The sequence below is a fragment of the Triplophysa rosa genome, linkage group LG16, assembly GCF_024868665.1.
Source record: "Triplophysa rosa linkage group LG16, Trosa_1v2, whole genome shotgun sequence".
Classification (NCBI taxonomy): Eukaryota; Metazoa; Chordata; class Actinopteri; order Cypriniformes; family Nemacheilidae; genus Triplophysa; species Triplophysa rosa.
In genome coordinates, this window is record NC_079905.1 from 19,739,695 (window position 1) to 19,758,471 (window position 18,777).

The following is an 18,777-nucleotide window of genomic DNA, read 5'->3' on the forward strand; positions in this document are numbered from 1 at the left end:
CTTCATTGATCTGGTATGGCAAACATTTGTTTCATGACAATAACTTTCCATTTGAATCCACATTAAAAATGGTCAAGAACTTTACATGTAAACTTTAGTCAAGAATTGCATTCAGTGAAGACAATGTTTTTCAGAGTTTAATATATTTTCAAAGAGTGACCTCGTGTGGTCACATTGACAACTTCCGCTGGTGGAGTAAATATACAGGCGCTGGTCATATAATTAGAATATCATCAAAAAGTTGATTTATTTCACTAATTCCATTCAAAAAGTGAAACTTGTATATTATATTCATTCATTACACATAGACTGATATATTTCAAATGTTTATTTCTTTTAATTTGATGATTATAACTGACAACTAGTGAAAATCCCAAATTCAGTATCTCAGAAAATTAGAATATTACTTAAGACCAATACAAAGAAAGGATTTTTAGAAATCTTGGCCAACTGAAAAGTATGAACATGAAAAGTATGAGCATGTACAGCACTCAATACTTAGTTGGGGCTCCTTTTGCCTGAATTACTGCAGCAATGCGGCGTGGCATGGAGTCGATCAGTCTGTGGCACTGCTCAGGTGTTATGAGAGCCCAGGTTGCTCTGATAGTGGCCTTCAGCTCTTCTGCATTGTTGGGTCTGGCATATCGCATCTTCCTCTTCACAATACCCCATAGATTTTCTATGGGGTTAAGGTCAGGCGAGTTTGCTGGCCAATTAAGAACAGGGATACCATGGTCCTTAAACCAGGTACTGGTAGCTTTGGCACTGTGTGCAGGTGCCAAGTCCTGTTGGAAAATGAAATCTGCATCTCCATAAAGTTGGTCAGCAGCAGGAAGCATGAAGTGCTTGACTTCAGAGAAAGACTCTGTACGACATGAAAAACGAAACAAAGAAATTGACAAATGAACGTATTTAAAAAATCTCTGCAAGTATGTAAAGTACAGGGTGGTGAATACAGAAACTGTTTTTCGCATGCAATCCAAATCATGGTAATACTATCATTGTCATTGTTGGGGTCAAAACCTCACTTGATCTATCTATCTATCTATCTATCTATCTATCTATCTATCTATCTATCTATCTATCTATCTATCTGTCTGTCTGTCTGTCTGTCTGTCTGTCTGTCTGTCTGTCTGTCTGTCTGTCTGTCTGTCTGTCTGTCTGTCTGTCTGAGAGACCCACATAAAGTCCAATAAATTAGTCACACAATCCTTAAGCTATTACTTTATGTAATAAAAAAGGGAAATTGCGTTAGTGAGGAATAATGATAGTTCATATGACCACAGTAAATTCTCTCTAAATCAAAACAGTTTTATTTGTACTCATATGCATATAGTTTTACAAGCTTTATAGAAAATAGTGTTTTGGTATTACAGTAAGCAAGCCAATTGCAATAAAGGTAAGGATCAAACTCCCCAGGATGTAAAAGTAGATAAAGTTAACACCTTAAAGGGATACTTCACCCAAAAATGAAAATTCGGTCATCATTTACTCACATTCGAGTTGTTCCCAATGTGTATAAATTTCTTTGTTCTGATGAACACAGAGAAATATATTTGGAATAATGCTTATAACCAAACAGATCTCAACACCCATTGACTACCATAGTAGGAAAAAGTCAAGTGCCCCAGAACTGTTTGCTGTCCTACATTCTTCAAAATGTCTTCTTTTGTGTTTAACAGAACAAAAAAAAGTTTAAAGTACATTTTCCTACTATGGTAGTCAATGGGTGTTGTAATCTGTTTGGTTATAAGTATTATTTCAAACATCTTTCTCTGTGTTCTTCAGAACAAAGAAATTAATACACATTTGGAACAACTCGAAAGTGAGTAATGATGACAGAATTTTCATTTTTGGGTGAAGTATCCCTTTAAGAGGAATAAAGAACTGGGCCTTCCTTTGGCAAGTAGGAAGTAGTTAATATTGGCTGGATTTTTATGTGAACAAAGCTTAAAAACATAATGCTAGACAAAACAGAAAAAATGTATTAGTCGGCAAGAGTACATTTCAATTACACTCTTTATTGGATTGATTATTCAATTACTTTATCCTAATAAGCAGATTGAATAATCAATCCAATAAAGAGTTTAATTTTTAAGGACCAATCCTCAAAATACTGCTGTCTAATATTGATGAAACTGTCCATACACCATGTTTATTGTCAAACTCAACACATTTCAACATACACATTGTAGTAGTGTTTTATTAAATCATGGTTTACAATGATTCTGATCTAAACAGACTGCTCATCTCCTCTGAAAAGAGCCTTTCTGTAGGTTGCAAATTGTATGGAAAATAACCACAGGCAAAATTATAGAAGTATTATACAGAGCAATTCAGTCAATAAACTCGCTGCTAAGCTGTAGCTCAAACCCCTCAAGATGTTCCTTCAGCCTCTCCCTTACATCTCCACCCACTCCTGTATGCCTCAAGTTTGACTGATGAGTGACTTGACTGTTCCCCCACCCTGTAGTTTTCAAGGGAGTGGAATCGCATTTTACATGCAGTGGATCCTCGGTCACCCTAAATTGAAACCTCTCCAATACTGACTGATGTTGCACAGCCTCAATCACACTCTCATCATTTTCACTTTTGCTCTGTTCACTTGTTTCCGCAGGCACTGACATCAGTATGACATGATCATCTGTCCTTTCCTGTACCCAGTAAAAGTGCTGCCCTCCTCCCTTATCCATTTCCGATTCGTTGTTGTCTTTTGTATCAATCTCTGGAAAAAGCAGTCCAGGATGTGACTGCAGAACCTGAAGCTGGAATGGTGCTGAAGTATCATGTAGTGTGGATGAGTATTGTACAGGTCCATTTACAGTATGCATCTGTGGGTGTATTTCTTCAGTCTGTGGTTGCAGCACTGCCAGTTGTTGTTGGATGGTTTCGGCATTATTCTGCTGGTCAATAAAAGCTTCATTCTCTGTGTTAAGCTGGTGTGGTTGCAATTCCATGGTGACCACCTGCATCGTGTCCTCATTCTCAACACTCTCACAGTAATAAACATAGTAGCTCTGTTGGTCAATGGGTAGCACATCAGTGATTGTGTTTCCTGACCCTTGATCTTTGAGTATTTTAGGAACATTGACTTTTTTTACGATTTCCTTCATTCCTTTAGGCCTGCACCTTACCTGGAGCCCTTGAACATCATCAGGTCCAACTGTTGCCTCTTTATGGCCAATTACTTTTTTTCCCTCACTGTCTCTTCCACAATAAAGACAAAATCCTTCCTCATCTTCCAACATGACCGTTGACCTTGCCAGTGCCTGGCCGTTCCAACCCTCAGCCAGAAGATCTGCTTTTTGAGCAACCCAGCTTGAAAACCTGCCTCCTTTGTCCTCTTTTCCTTTTACTCCATCTCGCACGCGAATAAGGGTACTTTTAAGCCGGTTCTCTCTAAGGCGCAAAAGGGCATTGCGTAACCGATTCTCCCGGCGTCGGGCCGCACTAAGAAGGTGCAGTGTTTTTTCTAAGCTGTCAATGGCTTTATCATAGTGTTTACGCCACAGTAAAGGGCACAACTGAGCATAGTTGTGTTCTTTTGGCAGATAGAAGCCAGGTGGTGGAGGGAGACGCCTCATGTAGCAGGATGGAGAAGGTATACGTGGGGAAGGTTGAGGAGAAGAGGCAACAGCTAGCTGATCATCTACAGCAGTGTTAACAGCCTCCGATGATGGTTGGGGAGGAGGTTGCCTTTGATTTTCCTCCCTTTTAACTTGTTCAGAGCTCTTAACACCTATATCATGTGCTACCGTCTGCGTCACTCTTCCACCATTGAAGATCTCCTCGCTTTCTGAGTCCTCATTATTGGAGGAGTTCTTGACACTAAAGTGAATTGTTGAAAACACGCACATTTATTATTTTACTCATTAGGTAAAACAAACTTATCCACAGTAGAGAAATACAAAAGGACAGAAACACTTAACTGTTTTCTAAGATCAAGGATTTTATAACCACAAAAATTAGATTTTGTTTAGACAGGTTATAAAGTAAAATAACAGCCTTTAAATTGGAGATTAATGCAAGGTACCTGATATGTTTGTCCACGTTTCGTGGTCTGCCTCTTCTCTTTGTAGCACATCTCTTAGCTGTGCCTCGTTTCTGAGGCTGAATTTCGAAAACAGTGGGAATTGCATCATCCTTAAGCCTGCGATAGCCACTAAAAAGCAAGAGAGGTATTAATTAATATATTTATTCTTCCTATTTGAAGCTTCAATCTGTTTTTGGGTTATAAATAAACAGAAATTAATTATTGAGCAAATACATAAACAGATCAGTGTCCAAAACGATTGCCTTGGCTTACCCTGAGTCACAACAGTAAACTCGCGATGGTTTCAGATCATCGCAATTATTGCACATCTGTAGTGCATCTGCATATTGCATATTTTATTGTATATATTGTAACTAAAGCATGGTAATACTTGTAAAATGTACCACCACAACACAATCACTTAAAAAAAAACTAAAGCATATACCATAAAAATAACCTGCAGTACAATTTAATATTATTTCAGTGTGAAAACCAGTCTACCAAAACCTCATTAACATAGAAGTAAACTTTTATTGTAGTCTTGCAAGTGAGAAAAAAACAGACTAGCTTTTCTATGACTGATAGCATTTTAATGGTGGCTTCAATTCACTCCTGATCAATTTACAAGTATTTGGCAGTTGTATTATTGACAGGTAAAAGCCTAAACCTTAAGTATGATGACCCAATTTTTTCCTATGTATTTCCAAGAAAAAGAACAGTCTTTATATTCAGAACAATATGGTCGTTTCAAAGCAGAATAAAAAATGTATGAGAATTAAAAGTCAAAGCTCTAAAACAGACAATTAATCGTCATAATCGCAATGATTTATTAGACAATTAATCGTCAGTCAAATTTCATAATCGTGACAGCCCTAGGTGCAACGGATCACAAAACTCAAGGTTTGGATCACGGATTTTGATTTCTGATTGGCTGGAAGGTGTGCATTAAAACTGTTTATACCACAGGGCTGTTGAATGCTTAAATCTGATTGGTTGACAAACGTTCTATGGGTATGCATTAACTTTCAGTAAATGCACACCTATGAAGGTGTTCCAGGTCTGCTGACCACATAACAGTTTAAACAACAGAAAGGTTATAGTGTAGCCTATAGGCCCTCACCGCACACTGCTCTTGATCTGACATTTATAATGTCAAACTTAACTGTTAATGGAAATGTGTGCAGTTTCGTTTCAATAAACAAAGCATTTCAAAAACAAGAAATACATGTATTGAAATCGAATAAATAAAATAACTAAATAGAAAAAAAAGCATTAATAAACACTGATAGCCTTTAAATCAAAATTATCAAATGTGACAGTACAAATCTTGCCTTTCATCATGCCTTTGGCTTTATAAAAGGGTAAAAATAGTGTGTTTTGAAGTGGGACCTAAGCCAGCGCTATCTTAGCGTGTACTCTCACTAGGAAATCTGAACTGTGCCCGAGCATGTTTTACCCCCAAAGCCCGGTTCATTTGACTAGTCTGATCGCTCAGTATCCGCACCTGGGCATGGTTCGTTTAGCGGTCCGTGGCTCGCTTGGAAGAGGTGGGCCAGAGCACGGTGCGGTTGGGCTCGGGCGTGGCACATGTAGTGTGAGCGCAAATCGTGCCGAAGCGCAGAACTGAAAGCATGACGTAAATTATGCGACTGTTTAAATTCCTCCCTGAGATTCAGCTGTCACCGTAAAAAACTGATAAACAGCGCACTTTACACGTTCAGGCGTGTGTCATCACAGCCAAAACTACGTTTGTCAAACATAATCAAACATGTGTAACGATAGGCTTTACAACAATAAAGTACAAGAGGGTGATTTAAAAGCATAATGAGCCGTTTACTGTCGTATCGCTCTCGTATGACAATGACATACTTTAAGCAGATCGGTCTGTGCAGCACACTAAATTAGAATGAGCTTATTAAATTCATTTGCTCTATTAATTTCATTGATAACTTATTTTGTATGTTACATTTGTAATGTTATGTATAGCCTACCTCCTGAGAAACGGTAACTTTATTATAACCTTAGATGATCTAAATCACTTAATTCTTACCTGTCATACTTAATTTAGAGAGAAATCTTACACTAATGAAATCCTGGAACTTCCTTGTCTCAAGTTAAGTCATCAGTAAATTTTTTGACACCTACAGTAAATGTTGTATTATCTTATATAGGCTATGTTTTACTGTCAAGCTGTTATGCTACTGTTATATAATTATGTATTGTCCAACATTCCCAATTTTTCTGATGCATATGTCCTTAACTTAATTTCATATGTTGGTATTAATTCAGGATTTATAATGCTAATACTTGAACTTAATCGAATTTCAACCAAAACTGACATGGTATCTGGAGAGCAAAGGTTTTGTATAAAAAATAAAGTACACAAAGTCACAAACAAATAACACAAATAAACTGTTAAAAGGATTTGATGCTTACTAGTCTAGCGCTTTATTATGTGTTGTCATTCAGGTTGGATTTCAGCTTTAATGTAAGTTTTTTTTTAACAAAAGAGCTGATATTGCCATAGCATCAGCAAAAACCTATTGGACTGCAGTCACTTAAACCCCAAAATGGGGAAAGCGCAGGGCTGCTTCTGGACGCAGGTGTTGCAATGGAACATTCTATTGAGTTTCTCCTTGCCATACTCTTTGCTGTAATCACCTATAACAGCTTTAACTTGGCAAATGACCATGGTATAAGTGGGATAATCCATGGCTAGCCGAGCATTAAAGGGTTTTAATGCTTTATTAAAAAGCAATACTAAATATACAAGAGAAAATAAGACAGGTCTCTTAAAATGAGTAAAATAACTAATTTGTTTCCTTTTTAGAACAATTAAAGTTTTTATTGCTGAAATCGCACACATTAATATCTGTGAAAACTAAACCCATTTAGTACATTCCATTGCCATATTAAATTCAAAATGCAATATAATACAAACATATAAATAAGAAACATGAATAAAAATAGAAAGAATAATCTCAAAGGTAAACAACTAACTTCAGCTTTTCATGATGCATTTAGTTTATATAAATTAGTTTTAGTTTCTTTTTTTACTATTAAATAGTAATATATAGCATATGACTTTTAATTTGGCAGGTTGTCAGAAGACGCTTATTTTTTAGTATGTCTGTTTCTTCACTCAAACAATAACATGTTCGTGAAATAAACTCTCAGAGCAACTCAGGAGGTGAAGTTCATGTCCTCATTCAGCGCAGACGCAGACAAATTCATGAGCATCACACGTGTAGCACGTTAAACTGTGCAGTTCATTCACTCGGACACGCAGAACAGACAGATGGCATGTGTAAATAACAGGATTTGGCATCCACTAGTCCACATCTAGTTTTATGGACTCAATGCAGCCGGAAAACAAGTTTCACTCGCAAAATAGACTAAAACTAAGTAAAATAGCAGTTCACCATTTCAATAAGCTATCACTTATTTATCAGCATGAGAAATACGTGTGAGCGTGTGAACAGACTAAAATGCGTGTGTCTCACGGTGAATGCGTGAGACTTGAGAGCCCTGCAACATGAATAGAGTTTAGCGGGCTGTGCGTTAGTAATAACGGTCCGTGGGGAAACGCAGTGCTCCGTGTGTATTGTAGTTAAATGGATTAAACAAAGATGATTTTTTGTATTCGAATTACTCGAGTTACTCGAGGAATCATTTCAGCCCTAGTCGATACTCGGTAATACACTGTAAACCCTAATGTTGTATGTACTTAAACAATCAAGTGATGTTGACTAAACATTAATTACAATTTTCCATTTTGGTCCTGACATTTAAAAATATGAGTTGATTTAACTTTATGTACCTTCAAAATGCTTAAACTTACAATTTCAAGTCTTGTGAGCTCAAAATCATGATTAATCCTTTAAAAATCCTTTTGGTTATTTTTACTTAAATGGTTCACTCCATGCAAGCAGTTCTGTTCTGCCTAGCAACAAGAAAACTAATGCACCGATTGGTGGATTACAAAGTTGGTCCTTTCGGCCTTGTCTGTTCTGTTGCTGAGCTGACACTCACAGTTCAAGACGGAATATGTGCTATGTTCGGTAAGTACATTTATTTATATATAAAGTTATGCTGTGTGATTTTTAAGAGTGAAATATGTTTATTTAAATCCTTGTGGAACATTTCTATAATAAAAGACAATGCAGCCCGGTCAAACTTGCTAGCGTAGCCATCAATTAACGGTATGGATTTGTGATGGTAACGCTATAACAACTGAGATATAAAATGGTTCTTTATTGATTTGTAATACTGAAACATATAAGTTCAAACACTTAATCATAGTGTAATCGTGTATTTCTGTTGTAAAGAACATGACAGCCACTTCTGAGATCAGTTAACGTTGTTTTTTCCCGCTCAAACTTTGCCAACCTCGCCGATATTTTTTTTAATGATTTTGTGATGAGAGAAAGCACATGGTAGCTATCGTTACTGCTTAACTTTAGACCACGTGGGTTAGCCTTTCCAGGGCAAACTTTGTCATTGTCGCCGTTAAATAACAATATTTTCAATATAATGTTCTCAAGGTATGATTTAGAAGTCGACTTTTTACATATTTTGACTTGTACAGTGCATTTTTAAAGTATGAATTATAGGTTAATTGTGTGTTATAAGAACATTGCAACTATAGCTGAGACGAATAAGGGTAGTGATGTTTAGTAGTGACGCATATACAGTATATGTGAAATTACAGACCATCTTCACACTGGTCACCAGTAATTAGCTACAAAGTAATTTACGTATTTAACAGCCATATCTGATGTACCTTCTAGTATGATTGTCACCTTTATTTGGATGTTTAGGTTTCTTTTGGATAACATTGTAAGATTACCATCTTAATTATAATGTAATTTTCGTTGTTTTTGCACTGACTTTGTTAAACTTAATATTTTCAATTTTTTCTGTTACAGGTAACATGAGACAACGACATGTGGAAATGTAAGTATTGCATTTTTGACTCTGCAAAAAGAGGGGAACTTCTCAAACATTATCGTTTGAAACATGGTGGTCATACAAAAACTGTACCTTTTCCATGCCTACACAAGGACTGTCTTTGTACGTTCAACTCCATTAGTAGTTTGAAAGTTAATCTGGCAAAAATTCATACAAAAACACGATGGGACATTGTCAACATGTAATTTATTTCTTATATTCATATCAGTAATGTGTTATGTATGATAATCTTAATTTAAATCATATATTCTCATAACAATGCTTCAAATAGATTGATATTAAGTTTTTCTGGCATTAATAGAATTTAATCTTTTCCTCTAAAGTCAGCCCAACCAACCGATGTCCGAACCCTTGTTCTTTGAGGACCGCCTATCATGCTCGGAGATGATGACTCTTCTTTCTTCAAGTCATGTTAAGTAAGTACATCTGTTCTTAAAAGGGATAGTTCACCCAAAACTTTTTACTTTAAAAAGTTTTAAATATATATATTTTTCTTACCAAACCCCATTGAGTCACTTCAGAAGGTCTTTAACACACTCATCTATATATTGAAAGGCCTGAGTGTGAGTACATTTTCATTTTTGGGTGAAGCATTACTTTAATATACAAAGGTGGCAACTTTTTTGTTCAAGTCTTCAATATAATAAACGTCATTTATAATGCATACTTTCAAAACTGTATACCAAATTCTTTGCAGGAAGCATCTACATTTACATCAATTCAAATGTATACATGTTAATATAATGTTGGTTTAGGGTTAGTGATTAGCTATTTTAATAAACTTAATGTGCATTCTGATAAGCATGCATTGATGATAAACCTTTGATTCCTGATCACAATACTCTATTTATACCTGTTTTTTTACTAGGTGTCTGATCATCGCAACACTATCCTTGATGTACCAGAGCTGATCTTATTCGAGGACACTGATCTTCAGTCCCCCAACTCCTTGCATTTGACGACTTCTATTCTTTGAAGACAATGTTCAGTGACAATGTGCCGTGTTTGCATAAAGCTTAAATGGTGAAATGTAGTTTTTATTATGTGTATTATAATAATATTTTCATTTTACATTAACATAATTGTGAGTGAAGTTACTTGAGTGAAGTATACTGTAAATGTGCATAGAGTTGTACAATTGATGTACTGCAGTTAATTTGGTTGTTACCACCTTTACAGTGTGGCGGTGACCCATTCCCATTAAAGTATAGTGTTTTACTGTATTTTAATTAATATTGTGACATTTTGTCAATAAAAATTCAAAGATTAAATATGCTGTTCATTGTTTTATTTCAGTTCTATGTGCACAAAGCTTCAAAAATAATAACATCATTATGTTAACAAATAAATAAGTGAACAAATATTTAAGTACACTTGAAATTAATACCAAGTTAAGTGAACAAAATAATTTAAGTACATTAAATAAGCGCCAAGTTTGGTGAACTGAAAGATTAAAGTATAGTCTACAACACCGGCACGTTAAATAAACTTAAATATGCAAGTTTCGGGAGACTCCATTACTCAATTAAATTGAGGCAACGAGTTTACTCAATCAATTTAGTTCAGTCAACTTATTAGGGTTTTCAGTGTACGACGTAATTCAGTCGGTGCCCTTAAAAGTACAGAGTCCGGTACCCAACCCTACACCAGTTTCAGTTTTTTATTGATCGTTTCATTTGTGCTTTGACTTCACACAACATTACTTGAACTTTAACGCAGCGTTAATATATTCATTAAGATATACGCGAAAATGCGCTTTCATATTGTACTCATCGAGATACTGGAGACAGAGAACTATATTTTACTCTATGATGTAGAGTACATCAGCTTCATTGTGTGTGGGACACAGAGCTCAGTTTTCCCTACAATGTGGACAAACTCCAAAACGCTAAATGTGGTTTAATCCATTAAGACCAAATTCTGTATACGCCTTAATAAAGCGTATTATGTAAAGAAATGTAGAAGAGCCTAGAACGTGAACAGAAAGCCCATTTTTTTTTGATCACAGGACAAAAGCTACATTCAGACTGTCACTTCAAATCCGATTTTTGGGCATATATTTAGGAAGAAGAGCACTGATGGCGGAGATGCGGAAATCGAAGGAAAAAGTAGGCGAGTTAATTAATGGTCTATATTGTTTTGGTGTTTAGTTACTTCTTTAAATTTTATTTATTAGTTTAAACAATGTTTTTGAATATATTTATTTATTGCTATTTTTTGTGTTCTGACCTCGGAGTTTCGTTCGGTTTTAAAGCCGTCGGCTTGATTATTTCCACTGATGTTTTCTTTCACTGATGTGCTTCAAGTTTGCTGTATTTTTATTTAGTCGTTTATTTACAATTTATTTTATATTCTACGTTTCAGATATTGCTACAGTTCATTTCTGCAGTCTGGTCCAGAGAAAAAGGTTTCATTATTTGTCTGTAGGCATGTCCGTAGGCACTTTTAATTTTTTTGCACTAAAATTTTGTTTGCCTAAAACTGATGAATTGATTTATTCCATCTTTTTTCAATTTCCACTAGTTTTATTATATTGAGACATATAATTATAACTTGTGGCAGTGTCACAGCGGATTGCATTTTGCCTGCGCTTGAGCACTTCATTTATATTTTAAAAGCTTATTATAAAGGTTTTGTATATCTCTGTAATTTAGAACAATGTCAGCAATGTTACATTAAACATCTTTTTCATACATGAAGCTTAAACCATCATCTGATGTCCCTATTCCCCATGTATATTGAAATATTTCAATTAATATCATAAAAATGCAAATAGTCGACTTAATGAAAGATTACTAATCGACTAAACAAAATCTCTAGTCAAGGGCAGCCCTGATTTAAAGACCGTTTCCTTAAAGGGATAGTTTACTCAAAATATATTCATTTCTGTTCATTCAAATATAATTTATTCTAACATCGTTTATTTACCCTTATGTTGTTGAAAACCTGTATATGACTCTTCTGTGAAACACAAAAGAAGATATTTTGAGAAATGTTTCAATGGTTTTGTGTCCATACAATGGAAGTCAGTGGGGTTCAGTGTTGTTTGGTTAACATCGTTCTTTAAAATTTCTTTTAAGTTCTGCACAAGTAATACTCACAAAGGTTGACATGAGAATGAGTGATTGATTACAGGATTTGATGAGAAAATCTTTCTCATTCTCTATTAATAATATCAACAATGAATGTCCTGGTAACATGTAAGATGGAGCTAGTACAACATAAAACTATAGGATGCAAAATATCCCCTGCTTATTGTTATCGGGAAATCCCAGAAAATATCTAGATATAATTTTTTTGCCAATATCGTACACCCCATTCCAAACCATAGAGCACGATCCGTGAATAATGGTACTGTATGACTTAGTTTGACATCTTTTAGCACTGGGACCACGCCATCTATCAGTTTCAAACGATCTCCAAATCCAGCTTTATATACACCGTTTATATAACATCCATCACTGAAATGCCGTGAACAAACACACACACCTAAACTTCACTATCGAAAGAGTAACGAGCTGTAGCGCAGCCCATCTTGACGCACCACAGATAATCTTGATGGTAAGTGGGATGGTAAGCCAATAAAAGGAATAGGATCCCTTTTATGACACAGGGATCCACAATTATAAAAAAACTTTCCGAAACAAGTTGGAGATCTGGGGGATTGTATAAAGTACAGAAATACTATCTCATACGTCAAACTCGTTTTTTAACAAGTTGACCATGTTAAGCATGAGAAGCCAGCACGTTTAACAGTGTAAATAAGTCAGAATGCATGACGTAGCATGATACCCGATCTTTAATATGGCAGTCTTTTCCCGCGGTATCAAAAATCGTTATTTTTAAGGTATCGTATTGAAGTTGGAAATTCCAGTATCGTGACAACACTATTACAAATGCTGCAAAATCCTCCTCCATGTTGGCTATCAACAGGCTGCAAAACCCTGTCCTAAATTCTTATCCAGACACTTTTTATGGAATCATTTCTTTTCAAAATTGACTTTCCCGACTGTAACTTTTACATCTCCAGATCCAGGCCCCTTACCTTTCCAAACAGCTAGCGTTCTGACATTTTTTCACCGGCCGGGGGAAAGCCAAAACGCTTCTGCGTGTTTATCACATCATGAATTGAGCTTAACACTAAATAAACTAAATTAAATATAAATAAAATTAATTTGGATAAAATTGAAAACTGAAATAATTTTTTTTTGCCAAAACTATAAAAAATCTTATGCCTGTATAAATAAAATTGTATGCTTTTTAATATGATGGCGAAACAGTTTTTGCCATTGCTTCTCTATAAAGTGGAACTGGCAAGGAGATTAGAATCTAATAAACTACAGACCTGACACCAGAGAGTTCAAAGCTGTCAGGGGTAAAATGTTTGGAGCAGAAGTAGATGAAATGACTCTGGGGGTCCCACTGTCCTTTCCCACCAGGACCTTTGCGACGGGAATTGATAATCCAACTTGTACGACGAGGGTTTCCCTTCTTTGGCAACCTGGAAAAAATAATGTCAAGTAAACCAAGAAGCTTTCCTGTGACTCAACAGGCAGAGTATGGGTCGATTCTTTGGTAATACATAACCCCAAAATGTACAGCTTGCTCTGTATGCACAGTAAGTCACTCTAGATAAAAGCATCTAGGCTACCAAATGAGTTTCCTAGGTAAAAATTGTACATGAACAAGTTCAACCTCTGATGTTGTGTTTGCCATAAGAAGATCATGTGCAATTTTACCTAGAAAATCATATATCCGATAATTCCGAGAGCACGTGAAGGCAGCATAAGCCACAAATCTCTAAATTTGAATTTAACCGCTATCACTTGAAATCAAAACTTATTGTAAAGGTTCAAATCTCATTACAATTTGTTGGTTTCATCGGCCACCTGTTGAAAGTTTATTGAAAAGCATATTTAAAAAGACTTTCACAGACACACCTGTGAAAAGTGATTCCTGTTTTTCGAAGCCCTTTTGTGTCCCGTGACTTACAACCTACAGCAGAACAGTGTCTGGGCATCTGTGGGGAAAGATTTATAACAAATATCATGATGATGTCATGTCACAATAGAGGTGTCCACATATTTTTTGTGGCCTATTCTATAGGTAGTATTCACACAAAAGCCACTTTGAACACTTACATGTAAAATATAATGCATAAACATAATGACCTTTTTAATTTAATATAATAAATAAACGACGGAGTACCATAATATTAAACACATTTTGTTTGTATATCAAGATAGTACACGTGATCTTTTATTTATTAAGGTTATATTTTTGGCTTAATGGTCTTCCAGACTTGCTTTTGATGTTAAATGACTATATGAAGGTTTGGAGGTTTCTGTCTAACTTCTGCTTGTTAAGCCTGATGCCTATGGAAGCATATTGGTAGCTATTTTCAATTTGAAATGCAATACGCAAAATGGCAATGCAGTATGTAAAACGACAATGCAATTGTGTATTTAAATATACATTTTACATAACATATGTGCAACATTACGTGCAAAATGAAAATAAAAATTCAATTATATCAATTACATTTGTCAGTTCCTACACTAGTTTTAATATGTTATTTAAATGGAAATTTTAATGCTCTTTAAGTTGCAAAATTAGAATGAAAATGCATTCCCCGGATTGATTATATACGTTTAAGATAGTGAAGCAAAACTGTAGCAAAATGAAAATTCAAATGTTATTTTCCCTAAATGCATTAATATTAACAGGTTGAACATTTGGGATTGCATTTTCATTTACACACAGCGCGTTGGGTGTTGCAAAATTCAATGTGGATTGTGGACTTGAAAATGCACTTCGAGCTGGCCACGCCCCCTCCCCATACAGCGTCATTGTGTGAAGGCGGAGCCAGCATCGCTCGTTACGTGCATGGATGTGCGGCTGCAGAGCTGATACAAACATTAAATCGCATGCACACGAATTGGAGCACAAAAACAAAATTACTTACGTGTTTTTTAAAGATTATTACGTGTCTGTAGACGATAGAACTGGTAGCTACATTGCTATCTACATATCGTAGATAATTCTCTGCCTTAGCGGTGAGCTCGCCTGAATGTCTCAATCACTATAAGTTGACTTTCTCGTACGTGTTTTCATCATGAACACATTCAGTATTTTGATAATTGTCTTTTTTGTCACAATATCTTCACACAATCGTTCAGAAATGGTCGTTTTGTGAGACCACTCTTCAGTAACTAACTGTACAATCACAAACGCGATCCATCCACGTGAAAAAACACCTGTCTGTACTGTGCTACTTTTGTGCTGAAGACAGTGTAAGGGGAGAGATTATGCACAAATATACATAAACATTGCCAAAGTGGAGATCTGCCCTTACGAAAATTAACCTTGGTTACTTATTCATCCGGATGCTGCAGTTTGGGCTGTGACAGATTCACTGTAACTCGATTCCTGAAGTTACGGAAACGAGTTTCTGAATGATTATGTTAAGATATTGACTAAGACAACAAATACTGAATGTGTTTATGATGAAAACGTGTGTGTGCAAGCGAGTTAACGCTTTTATCATCTCTGCAGTTGTACGTGTTTTCAACACCTCAAAACCACACAGGTAACGAGTGATGCGTAGCCAGCTCGAAAGTCCACTCCACATTGAATTTTGCAACACTCAACGAGCTGCGTGTAAATGAAAATGCAATCCCAAATGTTCAACCTGTTAATGTTAATGCATTTAGTGAAAATAACATATGAATTTACAATTTTTATTGAATTTTGCACTTAATGTTGCACATATGTTATTTAAAATGTATATTTAAATACACAATTGCATTGACAATTTATATACTGAATTGCCATTTTGCGTATTGCATTTCAAATTGAAAATAGCTACCAATATGCTTCCATGGATGCCACGCACCACCATATAAAACTATCCGAAAACCGCGATCCTATCTTCATAACGAAATCCCACATGGCCAGTCAGCGACTTATTTTTCATACTTTAGTAAAATATTGATGTTGGAGATTCCTTGAGCCTGGTTACTGTAGTGTATACTTTGCGTTAATACGTTACATGATTTGCTTAAATATGCAATATTAGTAAACAGTGCTCATAAACAGCGGTTTAAGCTGTAGCCCCGCTTGAAATGAATAGACGCTTAGACCCGAAAAATGTATTCCTTACGTCACCACTTAACAACCGAATTTAGTACATCATTTTTATAGATCGACCGTATGAATATGACTGTAACTCAGGCAGCGCTTATCGTGTCTAACGTGTTCGTGCAGGAGTTTAATGTTTGGTAACTAACGTTAGATAGCAAACGGCTAAATAGAGATCTTACTGAAAACGGTAGCGAACTCACCAATGTGCATTTATACACATATACAAATCAGTCTTTTAAATAAAAATACGCCGCATCGCCAAATAATATTTATATTTATTAGCGATTCGTCCTTTAAACTCACCACAACGGCATGCGACCTCACGAAGATGGCCTTCCTTCTCTTCCTAACCTCTCAAGATGAAACCCCGCCTTCCTTGCGAGTTTTTATTTTTCTGTGGATTTATTGGTGGGTGCAAACCAACTGTAAAGGTGCATACCGCCACCTACTGTGCTGGAGTGTGACGAAGATAAGTTACAGAAAATTTCTATATTCTGTTTTTCAACCACTATTTCTCAGGAATGTTATTAATGCTGCTACTACTCTACTCGATTCTAGCCTACTCCTGTCTTTATTCTGAATTCTGTAATACCCAAGGCTTGCATATGTTCTTGACTAATTATTTCCTGCTCATATTTTCTACAACTAATCAAAGCATGATCTACAGTTTCTTTCCTGACATACATTACATAAACCAGAGTTGTGTTTGCCCATGATATGGAGTGTAACGTTAGCGTTAAGATTAGTGCGACCCATTCTTAATCTTGTGATTAGGGTAAATTCCTATTATTATGACTGATTTTACTACGTTTTATGTTACTTTGAATTCTGTAGAAATGCCTTCCTTCCTAACATGGATCTCAGTATTTCTGCCATTTATTTCCACACGCTTGTAGAATAGTGATGGGCGCCTTCGAAGCAGGTTTCATGAAGCTTCGAAACCCTTATCGCTTCATGAATCAGTGCTTCGTAGCGCGAATCAAACTGGCTAATAAGTCACGTGATTTTTAGCAAACGAGGCTTCGTTACGTCATTACTGTTTCGAAACGTTTCAAAACTCGACGACATTTCGCCACTAGGGGGTGTTGATCTTAAATTAAACTCTTAAACTAGTGTCTATAACTGATTTAACTGTAAATCAAGAAATAAAAAAACAACCATGTTTGTAGTGATCTATGAACAGTGTTCATCTCGGGAAATTATCACGTGAAATCTAGCCCAATTTTATTAAACAAACTGAGCCATATGTTGTGTTATTGATATATGTTGAATAATTTGGCATTTGTCACATTATTTATAAGATGAGTGCAGTAAAAAGTCAAAGGTCAATTGTAGCCTATGGGACCATATTGAGAACAGCCTTGTGAGGTGTGTGATGGCAAATCATAACTACGAACACCTTATCAATGTTGAAATACCGCACTCACTCCCACCATTTATTGGATGGGCATAGGTTTAGCCAAAACGTCTTGGTTACGGATGTAACCTCGGTTCCCTGATGGAGGGAACGAGACGTTGTGTCGAACCGACAGAATGGGGTTTGTCTTGAGAACCTATCATCTTCTGAGTATTTAGAAAAGGCCAATGAAAATTGGCGAATGAAATTTGCATGTCGGTGACCCATTCCCATTACAGTATAGTGTTTTACTGTATTTTAATTAATATTGTGACATTTTGTCAATAAAAATTCAAAGATTAAATATGCTGTTCATTGTTTTATTTCATTCTGTGTGCACAAAGCTTCAAAAATAATAACATCATTATGTTAACAAATAAATAATATTATATATTAGTGTATAATAATAATAAGTGAACAAATATTTAAGTACACTTGAAATTAATACCAAGTTAAGTGAACAAAATAATTTAAGTACATTAAATAAGCGCCAAGTTTGGTGAACTGAAAGATTAAAGTATAGTCTACAAACAGCCAAGTTAAATAAACTTAAATATGCACGTTTCGGGAGACTCCATTACTCAATTAAATTGAGGCAACGAGTTTACTCAATCAATTTAGTTCAGTCAACTTATTAGGGTTTTCAGTGTACTATTAAGAAAACAAGATACACGATTAATTGAGCACTAACAATCACAAACGTGATAAAACCCACATTAGTGCACATACATTTTTATCCAGATCATTAAGATATTTTAACAAAAAAGTATATTATGTACAATAGATAATTGGATCATCTCTTTATCAACAAACAACTAAAATCAAGATCCATATGGGAATAAATTTGAGTTTGAACATGTTGGTGGTTGTTGGTGCTCAATTATTGATTTTTTGTTTTCGTAATATAAATTTAAGAAAATTGTTTGCTGTCTAATTATTATGTTGACTGTGATGACTATATGACTTAACGACTTAAAATAATAAAAAACTTAAGTACGTGTGCAGCTATATATATATACTGTATATATATATATATATATATATATATTAGGGCTGTCAACGTTAACGCGTTAACGCATGCGATTAATTTTTTCAAATTAACGCGTCAGAAAATATTTATCGCAATTAACGCAACATCCGTTTGTTTTGACATCCTTTGTCTAGCGTTACATTATGTAATCACGCTCTTATTCGTGTACAGGCTTTTAAACCACTTAAGCGCGATTTGAAACAG

The 18,777-nt window shown here is 35.5% G+C and overlaps 1 protein-coding gene and 1 long non-coding RNA gene across 2 annotated transcripts; one reads left to right on the forward strand and one right to left on the reverse strand.

The window, feature by feature from the left end:
* Positions 1–1,853: 1,853 nt before the first annotated feature.
* thap7 (THAP domain containing 7) lies at positions 1,854–16,652 on the reverse strand. Its single transcript, XM_057355185.1, has 5 exons — positions 16,451–16,652; positions 13,945–14,024; positions 13,350–13,505; positions 4,034–4,162; positions 1,854–3,828 (listed from the first exon to the last, which is right to left on the reverse strand). Exons 2-5 carry the CDS (start codon positions 14,022–14,024, stop codon positions 2,337–2,339), a joined length of 1,857 nt encoding a protein of 618 aa, XP_057211168.1. The 5' UTR covers positions 16,451–16,652; the 3' UTR covers positions 1,854–2,336.
* On the forward strand, positions 6,741–13,343 carry LOC130567224 (uncharacterized). Its single transcript, XR_008964559.1, has 4 exons — positions 6,741–8,094; positions 8,962–8,989; positions 9,328–9,420; positions 9,873–13,343. It is a non-coding gene; the product is annotated as an uncharacterized LOC130567224 (long non-coding RNA).
* Positions 16,653–18,777: the final 2,125 nt, after the last annotated feature.